Below are 27778 nucleotides of genomic sequence, written 5' to 3'. Positions count from 1 at the left end.
TTTCATAAGCAGGTTTAAGTTACAGTTATTGCACACATTCATAAAAACATCTGTAATATCTGAATTACATCACTTCAAACGAGGAATGGTGAACGTTCATTACTGTTAAAGTAACGTAGTTATGAATAAAGAGTCTGATCTTTGTTTCTGAAACAATTAAATCATAGTTTTGTAATTTATAGAATGCAGTGTTCAATAATACTTATACATTGAGTTTATTACTATGCAATACAATGAATATTTGAGCAGTAACTAACACTAGGCGGATATTTTTAAATAATATTTGGTTTGTTATTTTCTCAATTGGCAACAATGCAAAGGTAGATAGATAGTCCTCGAGCGCTTTGCCACAATTAGCCCAGATGGCGTTAGCCCGAAAGGGCTACTGATTTCCAAACGGTATTTACGTCAATTCACTTTTCAAATTGTTGCCACCAAATATAATCGCTGTGTATTACATTGAACGAAACTAAATAATGAAGAATCTAGATGAATGTTTTTCGCGTTGTGAAAAAACAACAACGGTACCTAGAGCGCGAATAACGTAGTACTCCGACAGAACACGGGCACTTGGAAACCCAAATTTGGAGATTGTTTTATTATCTATTAAAAAGTTTATAAAACTAACGAATTTTTGATTAACAAACTCAACGATTTCAAAGAAAGCTAGCTCGAGACTGTGTCGGAAGTTCTAAAGATAGGCTGTTTTGCTGTTTTTAAATATATTGCTGTTGAATTGAGCGAGTTTTTAAGTGCGAAGAACCTGATATTTGATCAATGAAGGTAACACGCAATACGCTAAAAAAACGCCTTTTTGGGCGAAACATAAAACATGAAAACCTTCAGACTTTTTTTTTCTAATTTTTGGTCTTCATGAACACGGAGACAAAGTAAAAAGAACGTTTTACATGTCTTATATAAAGACATAAGACATTTAAAATTTTGAAATAAATTCAAATTAAACTCTAGAAGGAAATTTGAGAGTTCTATTCAAAATCTACGTACGGAAACAGAGACGTTGCCTTTTTTTGGTTAATTTAGATTCCTCACTGGCGCGTTTCTTGTCCATTTGCCAAAATATTTATTTAGTAAAATACGGCAAAGCACTCGAGGACTGTCTGATTAAACTGAGGGATGTTGCCGTGGAAACCTTTCAAAGGGAAAACTGCTTATACTCACAGTGCGCATGCAAATAGGTCCGTCTATTCGAAGAAATCTGAACCCGGGATATATAGAATACTCAATATACAGCATTCTCATCCATTTCGTCATTAGTGAGTCTAAATAGTCTTGGTTTGGTTCTTTAATTGCTAAAGGAAAAACGTAACCGAAGGCTATTTGCCTTAAGAGAGGACTTTTTGAAGAAAACTAGTTTTTGTACTTATGTCACACATGAAAAAATAAATTTGAAAGGTTTCAGATTTAAAATTATGTACAAACACCCTTTTTTAACTTTTTGCGTGTTGAAATTTATTAAATATCATGTTCTTCGCACTTAAAGCTAAAACCATAAAATTCAGTTCAACAGCAATATCGCAAGATAATTTTAAAATCAGCATATCTTTAGAATTTCCGATGCATAGTCTGAAGTGCTGAAGAAAAAAAAATGTTTTTTCTGTACAACGTTGCCATGCCTCGCTTTGAAATCCTGGAGTTCGTTAATCAAAAAGTTTTACAAAATATGAAATCGATAGTAAAGCAAATTCAAAATTTGGGCTTTCAGGGGGCGCATATTCGCAGGAGGATAACGTTATTCAAAATTGTATGGCTCTAGGTACCGTTGTTTTATCACAGTACGAGAAACATACATACATACACGCAGATTCTTCATTAATTAATTTTTTAAATATAACACAGGGCGATAATATTTGGTGGCAACAATTTGAAAATTGAGACAAAGCTTGTAGTGGACCAACGCAATATGCAAAAACGAAATTAATAGTCCTTCTGGGCAAATTGTCCCTTTGGACTAAAAAAACCACAATATTATGTTCATCACGTAACATCAGGGTCTGAACCCGGATAAAATCATCCACAGTGAGATTTTTATGGAATGGTTGCGGAGTTAAGAGCGCACGAGGGCTATTTGCCTAAAGGAAGGGTAGTGTAGAGTATGCGATTTTGGCAAAGCCTTGAGGGCTATCTGCGTATGTAAGGGGAGAGATGCCTCCGTGGAGGACTTTCTAAACTGGCTCGTATACACGTCACACATGGAAAAACCACGAAAACGCCCATGCAGCCAGCCCGTTCGCAGGATTCAAACCTCGGACCGAATTACCAGCGTTCAGCGACTTTTCCGCGTGGTTACTGGTAGGCGCCTAAAGGAAGAGATTCCTTCATGGAGAACTTTCCAAGGAAACAGGTTCGTATTCCCTGTCTTGGGAAATGCTCAGTTTGTAAGTGAAAACATCATGAATAAAATGCATATATATTGAGTTAACTCCCCGGAGTAAGTTTTATTTATTTATTTATTTATTCTAATTGAATGCTGGGTAAATAAAACTGTAGGTATATTTCCTTAAGATTTGTAAGAATTTTATGAAAAAAAAGCGAGTTGATTTCTCGCTCCAAAAGAAATCCGCATTTACTTTTTACGGAAGGATCCACTGCAAAAAAAAAAATTAATTTGAATAACTCCCGATCCATATTCAGAATCTGCACCATCTAGTGAATCAACAAGGGCATTAGAACCTTATTAAATTCGCTTTGCGAGGAAAACAAATATTAGGCGCGTCCTCTCCCTCTTTGACGTCAAGTTACTTAAGTCTGAAAGACTTCCTTTTTCTGCAGCCTTGGTGCTCGCGTTGATAAAAACAAGCTACCTTTGGCGCCATGGAATGGATTAGCTAATTTACGTTCGTCTCTTTTATCTTTTGAGTCTAGTCCTGCAATTTAAATTGTGTACGGATCCGGAAATATCTAGGAAATTAGATTTTGTCACCTTGCATTAAAAAAAATAATAACGGGATACTATTTCGTTTTCTGCTTTGATTCCAAATTAGTTCGAGTGTCGGATTTTTACTTTTCGAAGGAGGAAAAGTTAGACTTTGATTTAATTTTGTACTCGGAAATCGAGAGCTGGGTTGGGAAAAAAAAAAAAAAAAGGGGGGGGGCTAAACTCGACACGACACAATTTCTTTTTCTTCGTAACTTTCTCTTTACGTTTCTTTAAATAAGTGTTTACGCGAAAAACGGCATTTCTTCTTCAAACACTACGTAAAGAATTCGAATGTTAACTAGTTACTTAGTTAGTACCATTAAACAAAGGAGCTGCAAAAGCGCCATATTAGTTTTATATTTTAGCAGTTCAAAGAGGGATTTTTACTTTGCGAAGGAATTTTACCGGAACAAACCCAGTACTCGCTAATTCTGATACTTCCGTTATTTTGCAATTTACGACAGTATTTTGCTTATCAATGTAACAAATCGGGCCATTTAAAAACAGTAACCATCTCGTAATATTTTGAGACTTTTCGATGACAAGATTTTTTTATTAACGTTTATTAATAATATTAAAATTAATTAAAATAACCTACTCTAAAATAATTATATTTTCCAGAAAAGAAATAAAGTTTTATTTTCAAGATTATTTCTAATCCAAAGCGGAAATTTCCGCAGAAGGACTATTAATTTCTTTTTGCCATTTTGCGTTGGTTCACTACAAGCGTTGTTTCACTTTTCAAATTGTTGCCACCCAATATTAGACCTCTGTATTATATTTAAAGATATTAATAAAACATTTGCATAAATGTACGTGTGCTTCTCGCACTGCGATAAAAGTGCGGTACCTAAAGCCATCTAATTTTGAGTAACTTAATCCTCCTGCGAATATGGGCATCTGGAAGACCTAATTTGAAATTTGGAGTTTGTTTTATCATCCATTTCATATTTTGTAACACTAACGAATTTTTGATAAACAAACGATTTCAAAGCGAGCCATGGCAACACTCTACAAAAAACATTTTTATCTCCAGCGCGCGAGACTTTGTATCAGAAATTTTAAAGAAAGGCTCATTTTAAAATTATTTTGCGATATTCCTGTTGAATTGAATTTCATGGTTTAAGTGTGAAGAACATGATATTTAATAATAAATAAAGGTAACACACAAAATGTTAACAAAACGCTCCTTTGAAAGTAATTTAAAATCTGAAAACGTTCAGGTTTTTTATTTATCTTTTTTTTTAATCATGTAATCATTTTTAAAATAATGTAAACACGATTTGTTAAATCATGTTATTTTTAGGGGTCACGATATCCGGCTGTTTAAAATAAGGTTCCTGGCGTTTAACTGTGCAGAACGACAGAAAAATACTTTATAAACAATTCAGAAGAGGAAATTATAATTTATTACTTTATACACACTTGAATGACAGATATGCAACTTTATTTCTACAAGTTCTTTCTTTGGATTTTTAGAGATACGACATTATAGGCTGTTTCAGATTGAGAGGGGATTATAATATTTGAACAGCTGCACGTTCACTAGAGGCTGGATTACTTGATATTCCTAACCATATCGTCCGTGACGGAGCTCGGTTTCAAGTTCCCGTCGACCGCTAAGCATTTTTCGTATCCAATATCCAAAATCCACGCGACCATTATCTGAAATTTCACATGATCCCGCTGAAGCTTTGCTCTCCGTATTTTAATAACTACCCACTTCCGCGCCTAGCCGCCCAAAATTATCATAAAAATAATATAATGATTAATAAAAGAATCTGAAAGTTTTCATATTTTACATTACGCCCAAAGCGGCGTGTTTTAAAGTTTTGTGTGCTATCTTTATTTTTAAGCATCACGTTCTTCGCACTTAAACCATAAAATTCAATTAAACAGTAATATCGTAAAATAATTTTAAAATGAGCCTATCTTTAGAATTTTCGATACACAGTCTCGCCCGCTGGAGATATTTTTTTCCTCCCGCACAGTGTTGCTATGTTACAAAATATGAAATAGATAGTAAAACAAATTCCAAATTCGGGCTTCCTGATGCCCGTATTTGGGTGGAAAGGCACGTTATTCAAAATTGGATGGCTCTAGATACCGTTGTTCTATCAGAAAGGGAGAAACACATATAATTATGCAGATTCTTCATTATTTAATTTCTTAAAGTATAATACAGGGCTTTAATATTTGGTGGCAACAGTCTGAAAAGTGAACCGACATTTATCGTGAATCAACGCAAAATGCCAAAACGAAATTAATAGCGCTTCTGGGCTAATAATTACTTTATTTAGGACAACTACTAATTAATAATAACATAAAAGATGAACTTCGTTTATTGCTTTCAAATTACTTAGTTTGTTCATCAAAAACAGACAGGACGAATTTGAAAAATATTGGTTGTCTTACGCCCTGCTGAATGGTAACGAAAGGGCGCGCGGGAGATAAAAGCATTTTATTTCGGACAGTGGCAACACATTGCTTTCAAATCGCTGAGTTTCTTAATCTCATACACAGTATAAAATATTCAAAAAATACATTTATAATTTGGGCTCCCAAATATGCAGCTGTCGTAAAAACGTTCGGTCCGTTTTTCCGCGATACGAGGAAACACACAATCTACAGATTCTTCATTATTTTACAGAAGAGAAGACTGATAAACTGTTGAGCCAGCATACTTAATAAATAGTGGCCGGCAGAAAGACGACGCCTTAAGCTTGGAAAACCTTTGCTGTAATCGGAAACAATGTGTGCAACTGCATTTGAGTAACCTAAAGTTACACAGAAAAGTTTGGCTTCACCATATTAAGAGACGAGATACAAAACCTTATTTTAGCATATAGATTTAAACCTAATTCAGAAAACTTACCAAGCATATGTTATAAGTATGTTAAGTTTCGTTAAAATCTCCGCATACTCTTGTCCGTGAGTTTGCTTCATCAAAAACAACAAATCATCTTTTTATACTAAACCAAAATTAAATGGGGCATACATTTCGCTAATTAACTAACAGTTATAGATTCTTGCACTGATCTGAAGTTAACTTCATAACGGAATTTTTCAGTTGAACAGAAAACGGTAAAAGTTAATTAGCTGATATTCGTTATCATTTATATCTATTATTTCATCGTCATATGATGTAAATTTCTGATACTATTTGTTTCTCAGTTTTCGTTCTAAAATTAAATTTAGAAGTGAAAGCAAACTGATATGCATTTTGATTATTTATGACACAATGTCTCAAAATAGCAGCTTTTTTAATCATTTAATTTCGTAATATTTCACTGCAACCCTGTTTACATAATTATTTGGAAACGCACAAACCAAAGAACATTATTTTCCTGCAGCGCACTTTCCTACGCTTACAGATTTCGTTTTACTGCATTATGGTAAAACAGGCTACGGTTATCTGCCTAAAGGTGTAACTTTCTATGGGAAATTGGGTCGCATTCACGTTGCTCTTTCTAGACATTGTCAAAGTTTCATACAGTGTATTGCTGAACGCACTTATTTACATAATTTCTAGATTCAGTTCAACAATCTAGATTTTTCAAGATTACGTTTCAAACACAAATACTACTTGACAGGAAGACACTTTTCACTCACATTTCAGGTACATGATCTATACTCTTATTCTAGCAAGTGTGCCACAATGGATATTAATTTCGCTTTGACATTTTGTGTTGATTCACTATAAATGGCGAATCACTTTTCAAATTGTTGCCTCTCAATATTATCGGCCTGTGTTATATTTAACGAAATTAAAACATGAAAAATCTGCATAAACGAATATATATTTCTCGCACTATGATAAAACAACGGCTCCTAGAGCCATCTAATTTTGAATAACGTCCTCCTTCCCCGAATATGGACATCTGGAAACCGGACTTTGTTTTATTATCTATTTCATGTTTTGTAAAAACATTTATGAGTTTTTGATTAACAAACGCAACGATTTCAAAGCCAGCAAATGGCAATACTGTACGAAAAAAAAAATTCATGTCCAGCGCACGAGACTGTGTATCGGAAATTCTAAGGATGTGCTCTTTTAATATATTGTGATATTGCTGTTGAATTGAATTTTATGGTTTAAGAGCAAATGACAGGTAACGCACAAACGTTAAAAAAAAGCCTCTCTGGGCGTAATATAAAACCTGAAAACTTTCAGATTTTTATATAATTATATTCTGTTTGTAATCATATATTATTTTATTACCGATATTCTCTATAACATATTAGGTTTCTGCTTTTCACCATTTGTTAATCACTACTCACCAGCTCGAAAGCATTTACTGAACAAACTTATCAACTTTACGCAACCTCTTAATATTCTAAACTTATTGCTTGCATATTATGTAAGTTATTTATCGGTAATTATTCGCAAGCTCAATTACATTCCATTTGGCACACAGCCTCGTGCTCATACACCGAGGTGTTCAACGCTTAACACCGAGGTGTTCACGCCCTTTCTACCCAAGTTACACAAGAGGAAAATGACCGAGAATGCAAAGAAATTAGTTCGTTCGTTACATTCGAAACATTTCACGAGCTAAAAAAAAGTATTAAAATGCATCGCGGAACTATTTTATTAGCACCAGACACTGAAATCCATGGACTATTTGGGTGCATGTTACAAAAATGCGTTCTTCTCAAAAGCGCACAAAAATTAACTTTATCTCCTCTTTTATCGGATTGTTTCTGGGATGTACTCGTTTTTCAAAGTAACCTTTGTTCTTCCTGCCTGCACACACAAACGATAAAAGGTTTTCCTTGCCACTATTGGAGCACCTAAAGATAACTCTTCAAACAAAAGATAAAACCCAAGAGGAATGCCTTCTTTGCAAAACCTGATGCAATAAGGAAGAAATAGGAAAATCCTTTGGTTTTATAACATTGGAGTAGCAGTGTTCGGACGACTTTTAGTTCGAGATTATAATCTTATGCGACGGCGTAATCTATAACCAGTAATAACAGCTACTTCGTATTCGCATATTTTGATGTCTCAGTAAAAGATCTGAAATTTCACAAATGCCTGACCTTAAAATCGACGTTATAAAAAAATATCTAAGATTATTGTTCATGACATGCAGGTGTAGTATAATGTACAGTATGATACATACAAGGAATAGAACATATTCAGTACGTTTCAAGGAAGAAATTTGAATTTCTGATCCCCATAGGCTAGGTTATTACATCCAAATACTTGAAGGTGGTGTGTCTTCATAGAATACCTTTAAAGGAGAATTGGCTTTCATTCATGCTACCAACGGAAAAGCATACGAAAACCCCAAGCAGACAGAATGTTTAGTCGCTAGGTGCAAACTAAAACAGAACTCTGATTAGGTTATTACGTCAAATATTCGAGGAAAATTTATTTTACTTTCGTGAAGAACGTTTTAAGAGAAACAGAGGCATTTGCATTAACCTGAGCGATCATCAAGAAATGAATTCGTGTTTGGTTTATTTAATTATGGAAAAACACTCGAGGGCTATAATGGAGGACTTTCTAAAGAAAACCGGCTCATGTTACATTTCGCAAAAGCCACGAAAGCGGCCAGCCCGTTCGCCGGGTTTCGAAATTCAGACCGAACTGCCAGTGTTAAGCTACTTTAACCACTCAGCCTCTGGTTGGCAATCACAAATATTTGGATATAGGTCGAACAACCAGCGTTTAATGCTTTTAACACTCAGCCACTGGTAGACGAACAAGTGATTGAAGAACAACTACTAGAATTAAATACTCGAAACATTCGGTACATAGGCTGGCCATCGACCATTTTCGAGACGCAAAATGTGGTAAGCTATTAGAGGAACGAAGAATTCCGGAAGCTTAACGTAGATAAAAAAATCTGATGCGTACACCACATGACTTCCTTGTACGAAATATTAAATTATACACATTTTTTTCCCCCATGTCATTTACTCTTTTTGGATTGAATTAAATCTACTTCTTCGATAGCGCATAAACCACTATAGAATAAATGCACTCTTTAAAATTCACTGTATTTGTTTACCACAGCGACACTCTGCCGCTAGCTTCACTTAATAGCGTTACATTTCATTCATTTTATAACTCGAATCGAATTGTTAATCACGATAAACTTATTTCCTCGGATAATTTCCATAATGAATTAAGCACGATTTAATTCGCAGTAATAAAAGCTGGCGTTATCTTTGTTGCTGCGAAGCTTAGTTTTTCTAGATTGGCAAACAAACCCACTGTTCTGCTAAGTTTCAAATGTAAACAAATATGTAAAATAAAATGCAAAAAAAATTAGGCTTAGCCGCACTTAAACAACTTTTAAATTGTTGATAATTCACAAATATTGCATGCAGATTTACTAAAGGCATAAAATCTTTAACCGGAAGATAAGAACAACATAATTCAATTATTTTTAATGCAAAAAATGCACAACTTACAAACATATACGGATGAAGAAGCTGAGATCACAGAGCCGAGTAACAGAGTGAATATATATATACTTTTGGCGAGGCCGATTGCAACGAAAATAGTAGGTGCAAATGTACATGTTATAGCAATCCCATATACAAATTTTCAACGTTCTGAGGCTACTCGCTTTTGAGTTATGCGAGATACGTACGTATGTGCGTACGCACAGACGCCACGAAAAATTTTCTTCAGAATTCATTTTAAATCAGTTTTATAATTGCTTTTTTTGGGGGATATATACATGCATACGTACAGAAACCACGAAAAATTCTCTTTTGAATCCACTTTAAATCAGTTTTACGTATAATTCGTTTGAGGAAAAAGAGTCCTTTTCTCTGTCCTTACGTACAGATGTCACGCAAAAACATCGTTAAATTGTTTTCGATAACGGTCAAAATGGATATTTTCGTTGAAATATGATACCCGAAATTTTTCGCGAGTACAATACTTCCTTCTTACTTCGTACAAGGAAGAAAAAAATAAATATTGAGCATTTTATGGAACGTTTTAGAGATGGTTTTTAAAAAACGTTTCTCAGTTTACGCAATCGAGCTTCGCCTTCTAACGTTAAGCCGCTGCTGCAATTTATTTATCTTTAAAATCCATGGAACCGTAAGTCTTCATAATCTAAGGAGTTGGTCGGTAATTGGCAAAGGGAGCTCTAGGACGTATCATGCGCTGCCTTTTAAAATTAAAGTAAAACATACCTGGCTTCATTTACAAGAGAACCGAATGGCTAACCTCAAGATCCCACTTTATGTCAGTTTCATTAACGTTTCGAGCAATTAAAAGTTAATCAAGTTTCCTGGGAGTCTTTTGTTGTCGTTTCCGCTTAGGCGCCCTGAAGAGGAGAGAGGAAAATTGCGGAATTCCAAGCAGAGTTCCCTCTCGAGATGGAACAAACTGGTTTCAGCCGAGAGAGGGATTTGTTGCAAAAGATCTCCACATTATTATTTTTTTCTGCTCAACATGTGTACGATTTATTCCGCAATTAAAAGCAGTCTTGAAGGTTTCAGTAAATACTTAAAATCATGCAAAAAGTCATAATTATTTTAGTGTAGATTTAAATAAAATACCATCGATTTCGAGAGCGATCTGATACGGGTTTCTATTTCAGGAGAATTTTTATTTTGATTGCGGCAAACCCTCGAGGGCTGTCTGCCTAAGAGGAGGCATGCCTTCGTGGAGGACTTTCTAAGGGAAACTGGCTCGGATACATGTTACACATGGGGAAAATCACGGAAACGCCCATGGAGCCAGCCCGTTCGCGGGATTCGAACCTCGGACCGAACTACCAGTGTTCGGCGACTTTACCGCTCGGTCGCTGGGGAACCCTCTTTCAGGACAAACAAATTCTGCTCATTTAATTTTGTCTTCTTGATTTCGGTAAACAATTTCTCTACTGATATGCAGAGAATGTCTCTTCATTTTGTTAGTACAACTCCTGTGGAATACGAATTCTCTTGGTAATTTATTGACTCAGTCCTTTCATTTTTACAAACCCTTAGTTCAAAAATGAAATGAAAATCCTTTCAATCTAAAAACTAAACTGAAATTCTTTTTCTATCAGGATTTATCAATGCTGTTACGGTTTGCTAGCTTATTGATTTTATTAAAACGTGCAAAAGGTTGGCTGCGTAAGGAAGACTGATGCCTTTTGGAGGACTTTCTCGGGAAAATTGGCTCTTATTCTTCGCTGCACACCAAGAGAAGCGAGAAAATCCCACGCAGCCATTACTATTTCCCTGGAATCGAACTCGGAACAAACTGCAGTCAATGATCTCGTGCAATGCGAAGCTGGTTTTGATTAGGGCAAATCACAAAAAAAGCTGTCCTCAAGGGGTTGGAATGCCTTCGTGGACAAATTTCTGAGGGAAACTGACTCACCTTTATGTTGTACATGAAGAAAAGAAAAAGCATTCATGCGATTCAGAGTGCGAACCCTAATCCAGTTGATGGTCTTCACTGAAGAGTTCGACATTTTTTATATTTGAGGTTTTTGATATCAAAGCATGTCGATGAGTGAGTACTTTATAGATGTTGAATCTAATGTTTCGTTAGTTCAAAAACAAGAGCATTAAATATTTCCTGATATTAAGAGGGACACCATCAATAGACACAGAGTCAATAATTTGGATATCCAAGCCATACTTCGCTAAGAGTCCTTTACATACTGAAAGTTGTCTGATCCTTTTGTGGTTGTTTTTATGTTTTCACAGAATAAGAAATCTTCCTCCATGATGACAACATCATGGACGGAACCAGCCTATTTACCGGATTTGAACCCTGATCGAGTTACTAGTGTTCAAAGATTTTACCGCTCGCCTGCAGATGGGCCGTGATAAGAAGTTTGTTGAGAGTTATTTGCTTACGAAACAGCTGAGCCAATGTTCAGCTGTCATACACACTCAATAAATCCTAAGATATTACTAATACCTAGTAAAGTTGCTACATATAATGAGTTAACATTATGGCAAAAAATATAAATTTAAAATTTTCACATGTGTTTAAACAACATTAAATAAAAATAAAAAGTGAAAAACTAAATTCTTAAGTAAAAAGAATCCCGTTTATTAAATTTAACTATTCCATTTACGTGCGATTTCCTACCATCCTTGTACTTCTTTAAGCATAAAAAGAAATAACATATATACTTAATTATTTAACACATTTATAACCACATTAAATGTTTAAAACTCAATTTATATGTACTTTCATTTTAATTCCGTTAGGATACGAATATTTAGAAAACTTTATCACGAATATCCGATAAAATTACATAAATTTTGATTCCTTTAATCCTTTATTCCTTTCAGAACTTAAGAAAACGAGCAGTTTGATTCGAAGAGTTTCCACGATTTTCTTAAAACAGAGAAGCATGAATGTCCAACGAGAGCACCAAAAGTTAAAAAATCTAAGTCAATCCCAAATATCACTCGAATATTTTTAAAGAATTATTACAGTAATTTAATATTCTGCATCAATTCTACTGCCTTTTTTTAACGTTTTAAAAAAATTGAAAATATGAAATTGAAGTTTACGAGCATCCCTTGCCAAAACAAACATTAATTAAAATGAGAAACTGCGACAGTTTCATTTCAAAATGGCTACGGTAATTAATCAAAGCACTTTTTTCTCCCTTGGCAGGGAAAAAAAAAAAAAAAAAAAAAAAAAAAAGAGAGAGAGAGGGGGGGGGGAATTACAGATGGGGAAAATAACCCTAAAAACTGGAATATGAAAACGCAAACGAAACTGAAAGCTTTGCCTTTCTAATAAATCAAAGGTATGGAATAAAAACGGGGGGAGCAATAAATACCCCTCTACGAAACATTCGGTTCCACCACAAATCTGTTGAAACCCTTGATCGCCTGTCGTCATTAACCAAATTAAGTTTTTCATAAAAAAGCGCAGTTACGGTTAATGCTAATTAGAAGATAAGAAGACAGTATATAATTAATGTAGGACGGAGTATTTTTTTAGTGCCAGGAAAGAGACACTCGAAAAAGCGGTCCGATTTATCATTGCATGTTACGGATGCATTAAAGGAATTGGCGAGGGCGGTAACGGATTTTTATTTATGTAACTGAAAAACAAAAGTGTGATATTAGACAAAAATAGCTTTGTTGATATGTAATTTTAACCCCCTTATTTTTTACAAGAATTAAAAGAAATAAGTTTGTGTTGTCCTTATTTACCCAATATCTGAACACATGAAACATTTTGGACATTAAGAATATCGAAAATAAGTTTAGGATAAATTAGTTTTTTTTTTCAACACAAAAATTTTCAAACCAATAATAAAATACACTCGGCACTAACGGGGTTATCTCATATGGCGACGCTATATGCAACATTTCACAGAAACCCAGCACGATTTTGAATTCGGTTCTGTTATCATGACCGAGTCCATAAATACATGTATGTATGAGTTCATGTATGTATGTATATATGGTACGTACATATGTATCTCTGTGTATACACATATACACATACATACACTTCTGAATCCGTCCCTGATAACACAAAGAGTACCCAAAATTCTTTTTACTCCAAATCTAATCAACTCTTCGCATGATTGCAGAAAGTTTAAGTACCGAAAACAAAAATTTTTGGAAGATTCCTATAAGATGCATAGTGGACGAAACAACAGTCATGCACAGATACACAGACATTTATATAAATAATTAAAATATTTTGTGGGGAACTTAATTCGTGCTCATTCGTTGAATTCTCGCTTCCGAATTTTGTTGGTCAAAAACATTACTTTCCCTTAGCTATAAGTTGGCGGGAGGTTAAAAAACCAGCCTATGCCATACGTTATTGAAAATAAATCAGCAAAGGCAGAAATTTCAGTCGAACTTTACAGCAAAAAACGCATCTTCAAGAGTTAAAAAAAAGTGTGTTCGACAGTCTCCCGCACTTAAGTTTACCCTTCTGGAAGACACAAGATACCATAAAATGATTGGGAGGATAAAAAATGAGTTTGATGGAGGGAATTCGAGCCTTGACATGTTTTTGATGGCCATGTCTGATCGGAAAAAGAGATTGAAACAGGGCTACCCCTCTCCTCCCGGGAATTCCAAACCAGAATTTACGACTCAGAAAGAAATGGAATTTTTCCAGGCAAGTTCTCGGTTGGCGGCCGGTTAAAACTTACGAACTTATTCTGGATTCTCGAAGTTTTGAAGCCCTTAAAATGCTTCCGCCGAGACCCTTGTCCATTTCGGAACGCCATAAAATGTTCACTAAGGATTACCTACACAGAAAGAAATTGCAGAGCAAAATCAGGAATTTCCTTTTCCCATTTGATGCTTTCAAAGAATTTCATGGTTATTTATTAAATATTCGCCTCGCTCCTTAAAAGAGAATTTAGATGCGAAAACAGCCAATTTAGAAGAACTAAAAATACCTTGTGTTTATTATTACGTTTAAAAAAGGAAGGGAAAAATTTTCCAATAACTATCTTTCAAATGGATATTTGCTTAAAATTGCACCTTGCCTAAATATTATCACAGAACTAATATTTAAATTGTACACTGCCCCCCCTAAAAAAATTGCGCGCCTCAGGATACATATTAGATTTATATATAGCGTTGTTCTAATATAGGTATTTTGACACAAAATCGGAGTTTTTTTGTGACATGACATGCTAATGTTTTGCCATATTTCGATTCTACGATTCAAATTAAGCCAAACTGCCAAGTTTTGTATAAATCTAACGAGCAAAAATTGGGAAGATTAAGAAACGTATATTAACGACAAATTGTTTAGATAAATGACATTCTTATTCTGTCATACGTAATATATCACTTCAAATTTCAGTTAGCTTACAAAACTATGTGCTCAGTGCAATATGGAGAAGCTAAACGAGTTTATGATTGAGCATTACTTCGCAGCGCATAAATTTGCTTGCGATGCCATCTTTCTCACAGAAGAGACCGGCGATCCCTTCGTTTCTTTTGGTGAATGCTTCTAGTTTCTAGAAACTAGGTTACCAAGTAGAAAATCACAGACTTGAGATGGGTTCACGAACACTTGGGAAGATCTCCTTAACTGCTTCGACAACTTTTCCGTCAGAATGCGTTGCGAAGTTATGCTCAACCATAAAAATTCTTTCTGCATGGGGAAAAAAGAAAACTAATCTTTACCTTCCACAAAACGAACAGTTTTTTTAAGATACCAACAAAAACTGCAATTTTAAGTGACATATTATTTGTAGATGCCATTTTTTGAAACATTTTGCCATTAACACCTAGTTTGAAATTTCCATGATTTATTTTAAAATTTCATGTCACGACTTTTAGATCCCCCTGCTCTTTGCACTCAGTTCAAGGTAGTGTTACACATCGCACGCTAGCATTCTTATTATTAAACTCAGAATGAAAAAACTCATTAAATAATAGATTTGCTTCTATTAAATTATAACGGGCAAGAACCTTTAGTCAACGGATGATAACTAATAACTTCAGTTACGCCGTAGTGTATATATATTTCGATTTTTCAGAATCTAGTAAATCATCCAGAAAAAGAAAATGTTATGTTGGTCTGCATCCGTTGCTACTAGCCATGGCAAAGAATTCCAAGGCTAGCTGCCTAATGGGTTAGAGTGTGTGTGTGTGATTATGGCAAAGCCTCGAGGGCTGCCTGCCTAAGGGAAGCAATGCCTTCGTGGAGGACTTTCTAAGGGAAACTGGCTCGTATACACGTTACACATGGGGAAAACCACGGAAACGCTCATGCAGCCAGCCCGTTCGCGGGATTCTAACCTCGGACCGAACTACCAGTGTTCAGCGACTTTACCGCTTGGCCGCTGGTGGCCTCGACTAATGGGTTAGATCAGGTTATTTGAATATAGCAAAGCCTCGAAGGCTATTTGCCTAAGAGGGAGGGATACCTTCGTGGAGGGCTTTCTGAGAAAAACTGCATTTAATAAGCTTTGAAACATGCATTTTAGGATATATGTGCATGTGATTTTCTTCAGGAATTTTCGCCCCAAAATCGATGTATTGAGAACTGCTCTGAATATATCCTCAAAGCTGAAATTTAAACCAAAAGAAAAAATCCCTATTATAAATGTTTGTTGATTTTAATAAAATTACCGAATTAAAAGGTAAAATTATGTAAGTCATAAATAATTTTATTAGTAAGTCAACTTTCCCTTCTGTAAAATATGGATATAGCCAAACTGCACCAAGGTGATTGTACTAATACGTAAGTATCATTATGCATATACAATATACGTATGCAACTAATGTTACTTCAAATATCTGATAAAATTATTATCTCGTAATCCATACGAACACTTCCGGATTTAGGACTGCTGATATTTATTAGCAAAATGTTAATGCATGACTGCGTTCAAGTTAACTTCCGATATATTTTAAATTTCATTGATTTATCTTCTAATAATTCTTGGTTCAGGTTCGTAAAAAGAAATTTCTGACCATTTCGTTTAAACATTTCCTACAAATTGATCACCGAGATGGACATCGAATTTCCAATAATTTACAAATAAAATAGATACAAGCCTTTTACCACAGAGACTTATTTTTCTGTTACAAATGAAACACGCAGCAAAATTTCTACAAAATAAATGATCTTTCGCTTTTTCTTTCCCGTCGGAACGAAGTCTAATGACGAATAAAATCCTACGCCCAACGGTCACAGTGAGCTCATGGCAAAGCATTCCCTAGTGAGCAGACTCCAATGACTGGAGTTCCATTAGAGTGACGGATCAGACTTCTCCCTAGGGCAAACCGAACGGACAATGGACACAGTCCAACTGCTGTAATCCCTTGGGCCGTTCAAAATGGTCACTGGAAATAGAAGACGTATTTCGGACTATGTCTGTTGATGTAAGTTTACCTTAGTTTGTTGCCCTGGGACCAGAAAACCCCTCCAATTTCGATGGAATTAGCACTAACTAGTCATTGGAGATCAGCACGAAAATTATCGTCCAAAGAAACAAAAATGGGCTTTGTAATACTTTTGAACAGAAGCACTTAACCCTTCTTCAGTCGTAATTAAATAGACACACGATCGTTCGCCATATACCTGTGTGATATCTTGGATGCTTTTATATATATTTAAAAGAATGTATTAATAACAGTTATTCAAATGGAAAGATAAGTGTAATACTACATTTAAACAATTAATAGCCTTATGAGCTATTAGTTTTAAAAACAACACTATCATTGCAGATGCACTGACGTGAGACTTCTCGCACTACTATTATTACAAATTACTTCAGAGACCATTTAGTTGCCTAGTTTAAATAGAGCAAATCATTATCCATTAAATGGTTAGAAATATCAAAAAATCAGTTTAACAGTTTCATTCTAAGAAAGTCGGTATCTACGATGTTCTGATGTTTAGTTTTAAAAGCTTCCATTTAGAACAGTATTTTTCAATCTCCATCTCCTTGTTTAAACTTCCCGACAAAATACCTCGTTACAGCTCCGAGTTGTTTTCATATAATCTGAACAGTTCTTTTCCTTAGTTTAGGCTGTAACTCTTCTAATTTCAACATTATCGTCCTCGATAGACTTTCCTCCAGACAATCACTTGTATCACAGCATCTTCACTTTGAACATAGAATCATTTAAATCGTGGGGGATATTGTTTTTTCAGTTATATAATTGCATCAGAAAGAAAATACGAGCAATCAGAAGCAGTATGTCTCAAATGTCTGGAACTAAAACTTGTTATGAGAGCAATGACGTGCGGAACGGTGTTTAAAGGCACAAGTGCCTGGGCCCAGTGCCATACAAACAAATGATCTAAAAGAATCTAAAAATCAAAAATTTCGAAAAAATAAAAACGAAAATCTGAAAGGTTTCTGATTTTACGTCCAAAGGGGCTTTTTTAAACATTTTGTGTGCTACCTTTACTTATTAAATAACCATGTTCTTCGCACTTAAATAAAAAAATTCAATCCAACAGGATTATTGCAAAATGAATTTTAAATGAACCTATCTTTAGAATTTCTGATACACAGTCTCACGCGCTGGAGATAATGTTTTTCTCTGTGCAACGTTGCCATGGTTCGCTTTGAAATTCTTGAGTTTGTTAATCAAAAACTCGTTAAAGTTTTACAAAATATGAAATCCATAATAAAGCAAATTCCCAATTTGGGCTTCCACATGTCCATATTCGCTATAGGATTACGTCATTCAAAACTGGATGGCTCTAGGTACCGTTGTTTGACCACAGTTCGAGAAACCTATATACATTTATGCAGATTCTTCATTATTTAATTCCTTCAAATATAATACAAGAAGAATTTTAACTTTGCTTTACATACATTAGAAGAAAGTAAAATTTTATAAATTCATTTTATGAAAATAAAATCTGAAAGCTTTCATACTTTACATTATGCCCAATGGGGTGCTTTCTTAACGTTTTGCGTGTTGTTTTTATTTATTAAATATCACGTTCTTCGCACTTAAACGATAAAATTCAACTCAACAGCAAAATCCCAAAATAATTTCAAAATGAGCATTCTTTAGAATTTCCGATACACAGTGTCGCGCGCTGGAGATAATTTTTTTTCGTACAGTGTTGCCATTGCTCGCTTTGAAATAGTTGAGTTTGTTAATCAAAAATTCGTTCAAGGGTTACGAAATATGAAATCAATAATAAAACAAATTTCAAATTCCGGCTTACAGATGCCCATATTAGGTGGAAGATTTCGTTATTCAAAATTGGATGGCTCTACCTACCACAGTGCGAGAAACATGCATTTATACAGATTCTTCATTGTCTAATTTCTTTAAATATAATACATGTCTCATATTCGGTGGCAACAGTTTGAAAAGTCAACCGACATTTATAGTGAACCAACGCAAAGTGCCAAAACTAAATTACTAATCCTTCTTGCCAAACTGCCCCTTTGGACTAATAAGTAAAATTAGTCTTAACTTAGATGCGTTTCAAGACGTACTATGAAAAACACTTAAATTCCATAGTACTATTTTCGCAGACTGACAGAAAAATTCTCAGAACATCAGTATGCCCAAAATGTCATTTCTCTTCATTAACGAGATAGTTATAGTAATTTAAAATCACCCCACTTTTTTTAATGCAGTTTTTACCTGGTTGAAAAAACTGGAATAATATAGGTAAAACAACATACACGGATAAACACAAGGAGAAAAGGTTTTAACGTAACAAGCTTAAAAGAAGTCCCCAAATTTTCATAAACTATGCCAATCTCTGGCAAACACACTCATAACAATCTTTTAGTCAAAAGTACGCCGCTATTTTTTATAATTAATATTCAACTTTAACTCTTCCTCGGTGATCGTGATTATGCCAAGTTTATACAATTCTCTGGCGGTTTTTAGCGACAAAGATCGCTGTGTACGATGAGACAATTAAAATTTGCATTTTGAATTGCTAAACTGTGTTTTCTTTCGATATGTAGATTGCTTGCAAACTTACGATTAAATATCGTCAGTTTGGCTATCGTTTTTAAAAAAAATGTCTCCCAAATCGCCAGTAATGAATTTTTTCCAAACCTCACAATGACTTATGCCATCATATTCTTCAGTAAATCAACGCCAAATTGCGCGAAATTGTTGAGTTAATACACGTAAACATCAGAAAGAGTCTGAAATACTCTTAGATACTGAAACCAATACAGTTTGCATAGATTTTGCTATGGAATGTGTGTGTGTGTGTGTGTGTGATTATGGCAAAGCCTCGAGGGCTATCTGCCTAAAGGGAGGGATGCCTTTTGTGGAGGACTTTCTAAGGGGAACTGGCTCGTATACACGTTACACATGGGGAAAACCACGAAAACGCCCATGCAGCCAGCCCGTTCGCGGGATTCGAACCTCGGACCGAACTACCAGTGTTCAGCGACTTTACCGCTCGGCCGCTGATGGGCCTGATTTTGCTATGGAAATGTGGAACAAATTTGCAAAAAAAAAAAAAGACAACTAAGGCTTGCTGAGTTTCATAGATATGTCTTATTCGTTGCTTAGCGAAATTGGAAAAAAAAAAAAAAAAAAGCTTTCACTAAGAATGTGTATTATACACATAAAAGTTACGAAGTTTTATTTTCCTTGCGCATTTTCGTAAAATATATTCAGCAAGGTAAAATGAACCTGAAATTGAATCAGTTCGATTCCCTACTGTGAAAGTTTGCTACTTACGAAATAACTTGAGGTAACATTCTGGTATTTTCATCAGAAATTAAGGGCATCTGATAAAATCTACGTTATCTCGAGTAGCTTTCAATGGAGCTTAAATTAAATTTTTGTGCTCTCGAATCGTTCAGTCGGGATCTATAACGTGCTTTAACGTTATTGTTCGACAGTTTTCATAATAAAAACTCTCGTCAACGAAAAGTTGTGAAAGGTTATTTTGGTTGGCTTGTTTAATTACGGCAAAGCCTCGAGGGCTATCTGCCTAAGGGAAGGGATGCCTCCGTGGAGGATCTTATAAGGAAAACTGGCTCATATACACGTTACACTTGGGGAAAACCACGAAAACGCCCAAGGTGTGAACCCGATTCGAACCTCGGACTGAACTACCAATGTTCAGAGACTTGACCGCTCGCTGCTAGTTGTGAAAGGTAACACTAACTTGCCGTACATAATTACGCGGATATTCAATTCAGAAAATCAGAGCAATATCTTGTTAAGTAGTATTTTATAATTTTTGAAGTTTCAAGGATAATTTTTTTTTTTTTTTTTTAAATTTCTTTGCAGTCCACTCTTTGATCAAGTAAGTGACCATAATGCTCAAGATATCTCCATTTTTTTACTAAATTCGGAAAAATGGGTTAATTCGTTGTATATTTTCCAAGAAGGAAAGCGTACAAAGAAAATATGGTATATATATGCGCTTACAGAAACAGTAATCCATGATCTATACGAGTCGGTCAATGTGTTTGCGCAATGCATTTCTCTTACGCTGCCAAGTAATGGCAGTGGCGCCTTCATAAAGGTTTTTTTAAACGGGAACCCCCCTTCCCCACACACAGAATAAATTAACTTTCTTTTATCAAGTGGGAATACCTGGGGGCGGGACGAACTAGACCTTCAGCCACTTTCCTAATCATGGACCTTCAGTAATAACTGACCTTTTTTAAACAATTCAGTCTGAAAATTTTCGTTAGTTATTTGATGCAGTTCCATCCCCCCTTCTTCAAAACCTATTTCGAATTCGAGATATTCCTGTTCTATTTCAAATTCGTTCACTTGCAGCTTACTTTTATCTGGACCAATATAAATAGCTCCTTTGCTTTTTTATCTTCAGCAGATAAAATTAAGCACACCATGTTCTCTATTTGCGAATGACTACATTCCCAGAGTTCGTCATTTAAAGATTGCTAGAAGAGGATTTAATAGATAAAACGCTTAGCATACTTTTATGAATCATAACGTCCACAGAAGTTGCGATAGGACGAAGATATCTTCAATATTAAATCACAGGTAGGCGCCGCTACTAAGCAATAAGCTGAAAGATAAAGCTAGATGCTAAAGTTAGATGGTTAACTAACTGCGGACAAAACATGTGTCGACCTGTCCTAGCAGGCCAGCATTCATGGAGAATATTCGTAAAGAAAAGTGGCTGCTATTCAAAGTTATTAATGGGAAAACACAAAATCACTCTGAAATGACGTGTCCAAATTTTTTCCATATTTCAAATATCGATTCAAATTATTCCAAAGAGCAAATTTCGTAAAAATCGCAAAAGTACACTTTTAAGAAATTGGTTTTTAAAATTTTAGCTCAAAAACTGTTAATTAAATTTGGTACACATTTATTATTATCATTTTCAATCCAAATAAAATTCGCAGATTTCCTGGCTTATGGTGAAATTTTTTAATAATTCTCAGAAGTTTTACGAAAAATTTTTGTATTACCTATACATTTTTACAGTCGCCTTAAATGTACATGTAATGCCTACATCTAGGCATACCTGCAAAAAATTCAGTTACTCAGAATTTCTAAAGATATACGGGAATTTAAATATTTGTGCGTTTTGAAATTTGGCACATTTGTCATACTTGATAATAACGCGAAATCTGGTTGCACGCTGCTAGTTTTGTGCTGTTCAAGTCTAATTTAATAGAAATAACAAAGCAAATTGTTTCTCCTTATAATTCCAAAGCAAAACTATCTACTACCGACTCACATGGTTAATGAAGATTTAGCTTCTTTTTAAAACAAAAGCAAATTTAGTTTAATGGTGTATTATATATTTTGAGAAACTGAAGCCTATCTTTGTTAGGGAAATTTAAAATTTCGGCAAAAGAAAACAAGAGTTTAGATTTTAACGATAGCCCAAAAAGATTTGTTAACTTATTTTACGATCTCACTGAGCTCGCAGTCTACCAATCTGCTCTTGTACTCAGTCCTGCTTCAGACAGACAGAAACAGAAAGGCAACTCTGTTTCTGCCAATTCCTGCATTAAATCAAGATCTCCACATTTAAAATCTGCAAGAAGCAAAATTTTAAATACTTTTTAGCCTTTTTTAATGTACTGAACTGGCGGATCATATATGTCCCACCCTCCCACTAAAAGGTTAACATATTTTGTTTTCTCCGAGTAAGTAAAAAACCTAATGTATGATTCCATCAACCATGAAAGCGAGCTACGATCAAGCAAAGTTGACGGAGATGCCGACGAATTTACGTCCATCCTTCCTATGGAATTCTGAAGAAACTAACGCCTTTTATTTAATAAAAAAACCAGTATTCGACCCGCTTCGTTTCGTGAAAAGAATTTCATCGGTTTCCACTGTCTTGTTAGACCCACCCACTTAACGGGGCTTCTGGTTAGGACGCTAAATTAAAATTATTCTATTGCGTCAAAAAAAAAAAAAAAAAAAACATTAAGAGGAGAACCAGAGCAGGTAACAGAGAGAAAAATATTTGTTTCCTACAATAAATACAGTAAAGTTAAACGATAATATTAATAATTACTTTCTTACTGAAAGTTTTACCAAAAATAGGGCATATTTTAGGTTTACATGCATAATTCGTGTTGTGGAAGTTTTCTGTAGGTAAGAATTCTAAATTGCTTTGGTTTTCTAAAAAAATCTGGTTAATTGAAATTTAATTAATTTTAATTCTAGTCTTTGCTTGCTAATTTCTCTAAATTCCATTTGTTTAAATTTCTTTTTAGTAATTTACAACATTTGGTTTTACTTTTGGTTTTGAATTTTACTTTTACCTTTGCCTACATGAATGATGAAACACAAATTGAGTAATTGAAGAGTTAGGTTTGTAGGCAACTTCCCCTTCATAAGTCTATCTCCTGCCTGCTCAACAATTATTTTCTTATGCATTTTAAAATTTTTTAGAATTAAAAAAATTTTTGGAGTATTATATATTTATTCATGGATTTTGATACTTGCACTTATTTACATATGCTCTCAGAATTTAAATGATATTTTAGATATTAATCATTTATTTGTTTGCAATTAAAACTTAATTATCTTTAAATTTGCTTTTTAAGAATAAAGAATGTTTATTAAACATATCGTGACCATTGATATACATATTTTTTAAAAGGCGTACCTGAAAAGATTTAATTTACAAAAAATAATAGTCTTTGTAGTGCTGATGGCAATGCACGACATTTCGTCGAAGACAACGTATTATTGCAACATGTTAGGGAAATGGCAACATAAAGGAATTCTACTACTGCAATAAAGAGGATGCAAAGGAGTTAATGAACTTTATTAATGGCAACAAAACAATACTGGGAATTTTGGTTTCATGTTTATGACTGTGTTTCTGTTTTAATCTTTTAAACAAGATTTTTGGTCATTTGTGTTGGGTGTGCTGGGTTAACCATGAGGCCGATTTTACTATCGGTCAGGAGGGTTTCAGCACACTTTTACACATTTTTTATAATGAAATCTCAACTTCGAAAATGATCCAGTACTTACCGCTTTGTATAAGACAGGTCTCAAATTATAATTTGTTTTTTTAAAACGAGGAAAAATGTAGCAAGAGTTCATTTTTATATTTTTTCATAGAAACTAAACGGCTTAGCGAGAATCAGCCAGACGACATCAAATGAAAATGCTACAAGGATGTTGCTAGGCCACCGCTTATCCATAATGTGCGCTAAACAGTACTACTTGGCGATAGCTGCGTGGTCGACGAGATAATAGATAAGTACCAAATAAGGATATTAGAAAGTAATTGTCAATTTATAGCTATTCCATTGAATAGAGCGGAATTTAGAAAAATATGAAAGCTTTCACCTTTTATATTACGCCCAAAGGGGGGTGTTTTTTAACGTTTTGTGTGCGACCTTTATTAAATATCATGTTCTTCGCACTTAACACGTTGAGCGCGGCGCCGGTCCGGCACTGGAATTTTCGTTTGGCTGGCGTCGGTCAGCGACACCGACAGTATTAAAGTTAAAAAAAATAAATATTGTCTCAATGAAATGTGATCAAATTTAGTTTTAATGAAATGTATTGAAACATTCTAAACAAAAATAGGGCTTAGCTCGCTGCCGGCTAAACGGATAGGACAGCAAATTCAGCGCCGTGCTCAACGTGTTAACCCACAAAATTCAATTCAACAGCAATATCACAAAATATTTAAAAGCGCATATCTTCAGAATTTCCGATACACAGTCTCACGAGCTGTAGATAAAAATGTTTTATTTTCTGTGCAGTGTTGCCATTGCTCGCTTTGAAATCGCCGAGTTCCTTAATCAAAAACCCAAATGCTTTACAAAATATGAAATGGTTAATAAAATAAATTTTAAATTCTAAATTTGGGCTTCCAGATGCCCATATTCCAGTGGAGATGTACGTTATTCAAAATTGGATTGCTGTACGTATCGTTTTATAACAATGCGAGAAACATACATTTATGCAGATTCTTCATTATTTCTTTAAATATAATACAGGGTTCTAATACTCGGTGGCCAACAATTTAAAAAGTGATTCGCCGTTTATAGTGAATCAACGCAAAATGCCAAACCGAAATTCATCGCCCTCCTGGGAAAATTGCCTCCTTTGGCTAAAAAAAAGTATCCTATTGCGTGGATATTTAATTCAGAAACACCAGCGTAAAATGCGTATCACCGAATTTAGTGTTAAAATTCTAACTTGAACACGTAATAAACTTTTTGTGAAGATTCGTACCATACAAGTGAAATTTTTACAACTCATTTGAAACGAAATGCTTAAACAGGGACTTATTATTTATATATAACGTAATTTAATCACAAACGTGCAAGCGCCTTTGAAAAGAAAAAAAAAATGTTATAAAAAACACATTTAAATGTCCGCTTGAATATACAAAAGAATAGTGAAATGTAGTTTTCAAATCCTTTTTCATCCGCTATATATCTTGTTGTTCACGCTCAAAGGTTCTAGAAAAAAGGAAAGGGTTAACAACCTAGTTATTTCAAGGATTTGAATTTCCGCATTGTGTACTAGCTTTACAGACGAATTGTCTAGTTGGGTGTGTTTCCTGTGCAAGTAACCTTCAAGTTTCGAAATTCCTGGGAGTCGGATTCTTTGCTGAATGGCGAGAAAGTATGGAGTTCCTTGCGTATGAAACTACAAGAAGATTTAATTTTTCAGAATTATTGGAGCTTTTAGATTTTCTGAATATTTAATCTATTATTACTTCCAAAATTGGCAGTTATTAGCCCAAATTCCAGCTAAACAAAGTTATACCTATTTTAAAGCAACATCATCTGCATATGTGGAAATAATTTAAACCTATGATTCACATGCAGAAGTCGAAGATGTAAACTTCTATGACAAAATAATAAATTTCTAAATTAATCTTAGCATTTTCGAAACTGAAAAGAGAGGGAAGAAAAGCAGTTTTAAAAATAGAATTTTTGTACGGTATTATTTTTTGAAATTATCTAAGCACAACCGAAACGAGAAAAATCGTTTGCGAGTTCTTCAAAAACATTTACTTATTGCGAAAAAAAATTATACCCCATACTTTCGGAAAATACATAAAAGTATATACAGGCAAAAATTATACGCCATATTTATAAAAGAACTGCAATAAATTTCACGTCATACTTAGGGGGTGGGCGAATTCGCATCGAGAACTTTCCTGAATACATTAGCTTGCTCTTTTAAATACAGTTTACACAAATTACAGTTCTAAGAGCTACTTCAAGCCATTTTGTTTGCTGAAACTATGTTCACAGCCACTCAGTTCAAGAAACAGTCGTCGTGTCAATCAAGATAACGAGTCTTAAAAAAAATTTGCGATTGTTAAAAACAAGAGAGTCATCATTACATAATTATTACAACATTATTTATCACATTGGCCCAAATATGAGGCGGTATTGCATAAAAAAACAGTCTTTTATTCAGACCATTCAAAAGCTAAGCAAAGTCATACGAAAATTTTGCTTTATTACTATATACTTAAATTATACGTGGTGTTTCCCATCACATTAGCTATAGAATGGTTATATTTTTGCTCGATTTCTTGCGATTTTTTTTCAGAATTTATGCTAATTATTCAAGGTTATTTCAGTTACTTAATCACAAAATTAAACGCGGGCGTAATATATATTTTTAGCAAAAACTCACGAAAAAATAGATAGATAAGCCGTTTCGCCGGAAATAGAATTAAGGCGAAACTACTCGTATTCATCGTTGTTGTCCGGTCGATACAGTATTTCGTAGCTCTAAACGAAAAGTTAAACAAAATTAAATGTCTCTTCAAAAGATACTTTTAGGAAGTACTTAAAATTATACACACACAAAATGTTACACGTTAATACGCGTCACGTATACCCGCGTAATGCATTTTAAAATGTTAATTCACGCACATGTTACATCAAAAATTGCTAATGTTAATGTGCAATTTTATTAAGAAACTACAACTCTCAAATACTTTTCTCAGACAATATTTTAAATGAATTTAAAACAAACTCTAGAACCTTATGGACAAAAAATTGCCAATATTCGTATAAAGAAATCACCTTTTTAATAAAATTTCGGATCAGTTTTATAAAAATATGAATATAACTTATTTTAATTAGCTGCTAACAGTTTTCTTTCGCTATGAAATACTAGATAAAATTAAAAATTTTCAAACTGTCGCGGGTGGGGAGAAATTTGCAATATCAAAAATGCAAAAAATAAAAATTAAATCAAATAAAATGTCAGATAAATGTTATAAATATTCACCACTAACCTGTTAAAATGAGAAGAACAAATTCTATCCTCTTGAAAGCCATGTTGAAGATAAGTACAAGTCCAGGGCTTGGATTAAAGGCGATAGTCAAAACAATAATAAATGTTCGTAACGTAAGGGGGAATAAAAGTAATGAAACAATGCACAATTCCTTCTAATTCACTCTAAAACAACTTGCCAAACACTAGAAATAATATCTCTTCTTCTCATCCGTTGTGATTATATATTGGAAAGAATCGAAGCAAACTCCCTTTTTTCCAAGAGACCAAACCTTCGTTCTCTTTTTCGTATTTCCGCGCTCGCTGCAACCGCTCTTCTCACCGATCCTCCGACTGAGCCGATTTTCCGAAGCGTTCGTCAGCACTGCCCGGCGCGAGCACCGCATCGCAGCGCCGTCTGTCGTCCCGTCTGCGCAGGCGCGCGGCAAAGGTTTCGGTTGCCCGTTGGAGAATGCGGTTTCTAGCGTTTTTCGAGTCGTGACCCTCACGTCTGAGAGGTTTTGTTTTGTCTGCGGAGATGGTCCTGTTAACAGTGAGGTTGCGCCTGTGAAGGTAATTTTGGGGTTCAGATGAAGAATAATTGCTTTGGAATTGGAAGTTGAACTACCTTTAATGGATCTGTTCGTTTATTTTTTCCTGACGGGTAGTCGACTAGCGAACAATCATTAATTGCAGTTTTCTCCGAGGAGGTATCACCTTCTTTCGGATCAATGAGTAAAA

General features: G+C 34.6%; 1 protein-coding gene across 6 annotated transcripts in view; it reads right to left on the bottom strand.

The window, feature by feature from the left end:
* The window catches only part of LOC118195103 (fasciclin-2-like), a 292303-nt gene extending 264894 nt beyond the window's left edge, over window positions 1-27409 (bottom strand). For 5 of the 6 annotated variants that reach the window (XM_085814201.1, XM_085814204.1, XM_085814203.1 and 2 more), the window contains exon 1: window positions 27060-27409. In XM_085814201.1, the coding sequence (XP_085670327.1) occupies window positions 27060-27102 (43 nt within the window). In that variant the 5' untranslated portion in view covers window positions 27103-27409. Of the gene's footprint in view, window positions 1-5813; window positions 5922-27059 lie in introns of those variants that run through there. The other variant, XM_085814202.1, reaches the window with a different exon arrangement.
* Between the last annotated feature and the right edge of the window lie 369 nt (window positions 27410-27778).

The sequence above is a fragment of the Stegodyphus dumicola genome, chromosome 3 (assembly GCF_044657685.1).
Source record: "Stegodyphus dumicola isolate Sdum_Otavi_A_Nest chromosome 3, ASM4465768v1".
NCBI lineage: Eukaryota > Metazoa > Arthropoda > Arachnida > Araneae > Eresidae > Stegodyphus > Stegodyphus dumicola.
The sequence above is the reverse complement of the archived record's forward strand: the minus strand, read 5'-3'. Positions and strand labels throughout refer to the sequence as shown.